A 5,983-nucleotide genomic window follows, 5' to 3' on the forward strand; every position below is an offset into this window, starting at 1 on the left:
CTCAGCTTGCTTTCTTGTAGAACCCAAGACTACCAGGGATGGCACCACTCACAAGGGGCCCTTTCCCCTTGATCACTAATTGAGAAAATGCCTTACAGCTGGATCTCATGGAGGTATTTCCTCAACTGAAGCTCCTTTCTCTGTGATAACTACAGCCTGTGTCAAGTTGACACACAAAACCAGCCAGTACAGTTATGGTTGGGGTCACCACAACATGAGGACCTGTATTAAAGGGTTGCAGCGTTAGAAGGCTGAGAAGCACTGCTGTAAACTTTTTGGTCATATGGCGTCAACTGCGTTCTTTTCACTTTGGCACAGTTGACTCGTGCTGCCTAACATCCTTTTGGTTAGCCTTACCTTGAGTAGAGCTGAGATAGGGTATGTCTACTTAGTAGTCAAGTGTATCTCTTTTCTACAGAAATACTCTCATAATTGGTCTTAGTACAATGAGTACTCTTATCCCAATCTCATAAATATGTGTATAGAGGATTGGCATTGGCGATTGGACTCTTAACATGTAGCCCAGGCTAGCCTTGAACTTGCCACCTACCTGCCTCAGTCCCCCAAGAGTCTATGTGCAACCATCCCCCACATCATTATAATGATAATGCTGGGTCCTAAATTCCATGAAAGCAGGAAGTTGTTCTATATAATTCTAGAATCTCTTCATGCCACAAACATCATAGGTCCTTATGTTTGATGTTTGATGTACGAATGCATACTGTAGCATACAATAGATGTTTCAGAAAACTGTAGTGTTCTGAGTTGAAAACAATGTGATAATTGTCTTAACGTTTTTGTCTTTCTCTAGGTTGGTATTTTGTATGGCATCTATTTTTATCTAAATTCAAGTTTCTACGGGAGCTCGTGGGAGACACAGGATCCCAGGAAGGAGATAATGAGCAGCCTTCAGGGTCTGAAACAGAAGAAGACCCTTCGGCTTCGCCACACAAGATCAGAGCTGCTCGCCAGCGAAGGCCACCTGTTGACGATAGCCACTGAGCAGACACAGCAATGTCTTAGAGTGTGGTCTAAGGCTGTAAGGAGCCTCTGTCCTTAGTGACCTAGCTTTGAAAGTTACTAAGTGACTGGGGAACATTTGCAATTGGATTTATATCCAGTTTAAAAAAAAGATTTACACGTAAGCCATATAGAAATAAAGGGAATTTAAACCAAATTGGGCCATCGCAGATTTCATCTTGGATGTTTTGCTTCATAGGTCTCCTTAACATACTCACTCGCTGGCTCCTGGACTTATCCTTTCTTTCTTTCTTTCTTTTTTTAATTGCACTGGTATAAATCTGTAAACATTTTAGGCTTGAAAAAACATGTTATTAGTCATTAAAATGTACCCTTTTCTTGACATTTTGACTTGTCAGAAATTGGGAAGTATCTCATTACTGTCAACCAGGTAATAGTCTTGTCATTATCCTGACTCATGCATATGTGATTTCGCAGCTTGTTACAGTGTCATTACCTCAGCTGATGTGTATATTGTTGGTGTCAAATATTTCAGGTTTAATTGGCATTTTAAAAATGTTTTTAAAAAGACAGCACTATGACTCAGCATTGAAATGAAACATTATTGTATGTGTCAAAAACCATGGAAACAACATTGGAACATTTTTGATATTAGTGATGCCAACATTTGTGNCTGGAGAAATGATCACAATTCTATATTTTCATGCAAAGAAACAGCAAAATGCTTTACAGGACTTAAGAAAGGAAGAGACCCACAAGTTGACGAAGCCATGCTATATTCTGTCAGCAAGACACTTGCAAAACAATTGCCTTTCTTCATGCCAAGTGATGGCAGTCAAAGGCAGGAGAAANTGCCAAAATCCCCAGAATGGTTCTAACAAAGTTCAAAGCAGAGAGAGGCTCCTATGACCACGTCATGAAGACATTCAAGGTTTTAGCCAGAGCTGCTTGCCGGTATTGGGCAGAAGGCAGTGGTGAGCAGACCTTCTGGAAATGCTGCATGGCCAGTGCTTCAGATGTGGGTGGGGAAGTACAGATTCCTACCGCTAATCTGAGAAGTGATGTGGAAGAGGGGGACTTGGAATATGAGGTTACAGTTAGAGCTTAACCAGTTTATTTCACACATTNGTTACAGAGGCACAAGATTTATGTGATAAAAATACTTTAGAACATGGAATAAATGCAAAATAAAATGTTTCTGTGATACCAGGCACATGCCATAGCTTAATGGGCAATGCTTTCTTTTTAGAGATATATATGGTGCATCCTAATAAATGGTTACTTAGATTAAGTAAAAGTGATAATATGTAAATTTACTTTTCAAGATAGCAGTTATTTATTGGAGAATTTAAGTATAAATCTTACAGTGTTAACAGCTATTTTTTATGAAATACTTTTAGGTTAAACCTATTGGGGGTTTTAGCATCGTAGTTAGGACTCTAAGAGCTGTCTTCTCCTCTATGGAGAATGTTATCAGTCCCTCCTTTATATGAGGACTTATGTTCTGGGCTTGTGTTGTGGAGAAAGTACTTCACGAACAGCAATTCAGCGACAAGACTTCAAGAGTACTAGGGCTTGAGAAAGTACTGGTTGAAAATACCTGCTTGACTGTGTAAAATGCCTCTTGCCATGAGTCCATGTTTGTTCTAAGTGAACTTTGGACTGTTTACTAGAGAAGCGGTAGATTGATGAACCTTCTAGTGTTGTCTGCTCCGTATGGGAAATGGGCTGCAAGGCCGAGTTCCTTCCTCACCCTTGTTCTTTACAGCCGTGTGTAATCTCATTCGTTACCTCATCCTTCGCTCTGGCAGAGGCTGGTTATTAATTGTCTACTGGCACTGCCCAAGGTGAGTTCCTGAAGATGTAGACAGCACAGCCCCTTGAAGACGCCTGCAGGGAAGTTACAGAAGACAACCTTCGGCTATACATTTTCTGGGAATGATCCCAATAGCTTGAGAGTGGGGTACAGTCATTCTGTGTTCATTATAGGGCATGACTAGAAGGCACAAAGCAGTGACATTGTTCCTAGCATTGGTCTTTAGCATTTAATATTTTTTATACTAACTAAATATTTTTAAACCGGTCAAGATGACCCAAGGCATCTTGGTTCCGGGAAGATGTTTACATTAGATTTTTTTTTCATAATCTAATGTTTTGAGCTTCAAGTTTTCATTGTTGCTAATGTTTTGTGGTGGATATCTAAGGGTTAGATGCCAATAGGAAAAACNTTAAGCAGCAGGTGAGCTCTCTGTTGTATCAGTATTAAAGAATGATGACTGATGTAACTGTCCCCCACCAATCTATAACAAGACCCAAACTAATTCCTGTGAAGCTACATAAAGGGCATTATTTATTGGTATTTATGNTTCCAGNATATCTTATAAAACTGTAATAAATACTGTGCTTGGCCCAAGAAACAACACCTTATGGTTGAATAGCTCATACATGGCATGTTCTAACTTATGTAAAAACGTTTTGGATGCCAGTATGAGGAGGCTAAGGTGTAGTCCTTTGTGTAAGATTGGTTTCTTGGACCTCCTTTACCCAACCAAGAGAGGGAAGAGAAAGTGTTGTCCTTGCAGGATCCCTCATGTTCTGTGGACTTCTGTCTTATTTCCTGTTTTGTTTTAGGACTTTTATAGCTATTATAACTGTCATTCCTGTATTCTCAGGCTCTCGGTGGAAGGGGTGTACTTTAAAGTTTAAAGATACAACATACATATACTAGAGTCTTGCCTGTACCCTTCCAAAAATAATGCTATCATCTCTGAGGATTGATTAGGTACTTGAGGACTCAGGTAGATTGCTGCAGTTACTTCTCGGCCAACCCTTCCTAAAGGTGTGTGTGTGTGTGTGTGTGTATGTGTGTGCGTGCGTGCACGTGCATGCGTGCGTGCATGTGTGCGTGCGTGCATGTGTGTGTTTTCAAGTTGCCCATGTGATGGCATGGCTCAGATTTAAATGCCAAATACACTAAAGATTTGTATAACAGCTGAGGCATTAAGCACATTTGAGCTGAATGGATTCTCGAAGTGGAAGTAGATACTGGCTAGCCGCTGACATCTTGACCCCTTTCTTTAGGCTTAAAAGCCATTTCAAAGTGGCGTTTTGCTAAAAGTTTAGGATAAGTATGTACTGACATGTAAAACATTATTCGAAGTAGTTCATGTTTCTCGTTAAGGGGAATAATCTGTGATGTTACTTTTGTCCACAGTGCAATCTTTTACAGTCAGTTCTTCTCAGAAGGTGTCTGACTGTGACCACTGTAACTGCAGATCTCAGCTGGTAAACTAAGTGCTTTTATATTCGAAGTTGACTTCATAAAGCCACTAAGCAGTCCTCAGAGCATGGAGATGCTCAGGTGACTGTAGACTGGCATTGGGTTATAGGATATAGAATTAAGGAACCTTGTATTGTCTTCTGTTAAAGTGTCCCAGAGTTTGAAACTTCTAACAAGTTCTATTTTATCCTGTAATTAGTAGAAGCTGCATCTCCATTTGTTAGCACACATGCTACCTGTTGAGGACTTCCGAGCATCAACCTCCACGCCAGTTCTATGCATAACCATTCGCCAGATACTGCTGCTGCGGTTTCTTACAGGAGCCTTTCTGTCCTGTGCTGCAATGCATTATCATCTTGCTGCTTGACAGATCCTTTGTGAGGAATTGGAACTGTTGTGTGTCAATAGTACCTATGTATGACAAGATGTAAAATACAGATGAGAGATATGCAAGTGAGTGGTGTTCCTGTCCTAGAGTGTCTAAAGCTTCCATGGCTTGTATGTTTTAACTGCCTCTTTAAACTGCACAGAATAAATGAAAACAAGTACACTTGTGTCTCGTTGATTAAGGATAATGACTGTGATGGGTACTTTGGGCATGATGGGATTTCAAAGCCATTTTTTTTCCTTATGGTCCAGCCTTCAGCACCCCACTTCTCCAGCTCTAAAAATCTATGAATTGGGAGGATAGCCAAAACATCCATCAAACTAAGAAGTTAATCAACATCGATCCTAAGAGACATACAGCACAGCCCTGCTTGTGTGCTTCATCACACTTAATCCTCCACCACCCAGCACCTCAGGACCTTGCTGATTTGCTTAGCCTTTCTTAGCACTGACTGCCAGAAAGGCCAAGGGACTGAATATGACCAAGTGAGAAGATGCAGGGGGCCCGCGGGAACCTGTTGGAGCTAGAAAACCATGAATTCCAGTGATTTTCTTCAGTGCTCAGGTGCCAAGAACAGGATAGAAAGAGACTTTGCCAGGCCTTGGCTTTGCAGGTAGGGCAGGTCTGTCTTAGAGATTGCTGGGGATTGGTCTGGGATCTGGGCTGCTTAGGAGATCACGTCTGGTGCCAAAGGCTTGGGGTGGTGGATAGCACTTAGAAAGAGAAAGGCATTTACAGAATGGAGGAGCTATGAGAATGCCCCCACTCGCTGCCGTGGTCCAACACACTGTTGTAAAGATGATGTTGTTCATGGAGGACTTGAAGAGGGCACACCAGTAAAAGCTTCAGTAGGAGTTTCCCAGGTTGTGAACAAGAAGAGGATCTCACATGCATGTTGGGGTTGGCCTGGTGCTGCTTTGTATTCAAATGCTAAATTCTGTACCCCAAGATCTGGTTGCCCCAAGGCTAGAGAATTCTCATATATACCAGCTTTTCTTTTGCAAACCTTGCACCTCAAGTTAATTGGTCAATAAAAGGCTAAAGCCTGAGTGTGATTAAGAAGTAGAGAGAGGAAGGTGGGACTTCCTGGAAGAGAAAAAGGAACTCTGGAAAGAAGTAGGTAAGCCCTTTCACCAGGAGATATCAGAAGAGATGGACCTGACTAAGTGCTTGGAAGGCGTAGCTTGCCCCGTGGCTGGGTGGGGCTAGGTGATCAGGTTCACTTAGATGAGCTATTGAGAGTCTGCCCAGCCAAAGCCTAAGCTTTGAAATATTAAAAGTTCTTGGTGATTATTTGGGAAATAAGGTGTAACTGCCCCCACATTAATTTACAG

At 41.6% G+C, this 5,983-nt stretch overlaps 1 protein-coding gene across 1 annotated transcript in view; it reads left to right on the forward strand.

Annotated features, from left to right (window-relative positions):
- Nucleotides 1–4,809, forward strand: part of Smim13 (small integral membrane protein 13) — a gene marked incomplete at its 5' end in the record, with an annotated part of 21,928 nt that extends 17,119 nt beyond the window's left edge. Inside the window, one exon of the mRNA XM_021215373.2 lies at nt 812–4,809. Within this exon, the coding sequence (XP_021071032.2) occupies nt 812–1,002 (191 nt within the window). The remainder of the gene's footprint in view (nt 1–811) is intronic.
- Between the last annotated feature and the right edge of the window lie 1,174 nt (nt 4,810–5,983).

This window comes from Mus pahari, chromosome 16 (assembly GCF_900095145.1).
Source record: "Mus pahari chromosome 16, PAHARI_EIJ_v1.1, whole genome shotgun sequence".
Classification (NCBI taxonomy): Eukaryota; Metazoa; Chordata; class Mammalia; order Rodentia; family Muridae; genus Mus; species Mus pahari.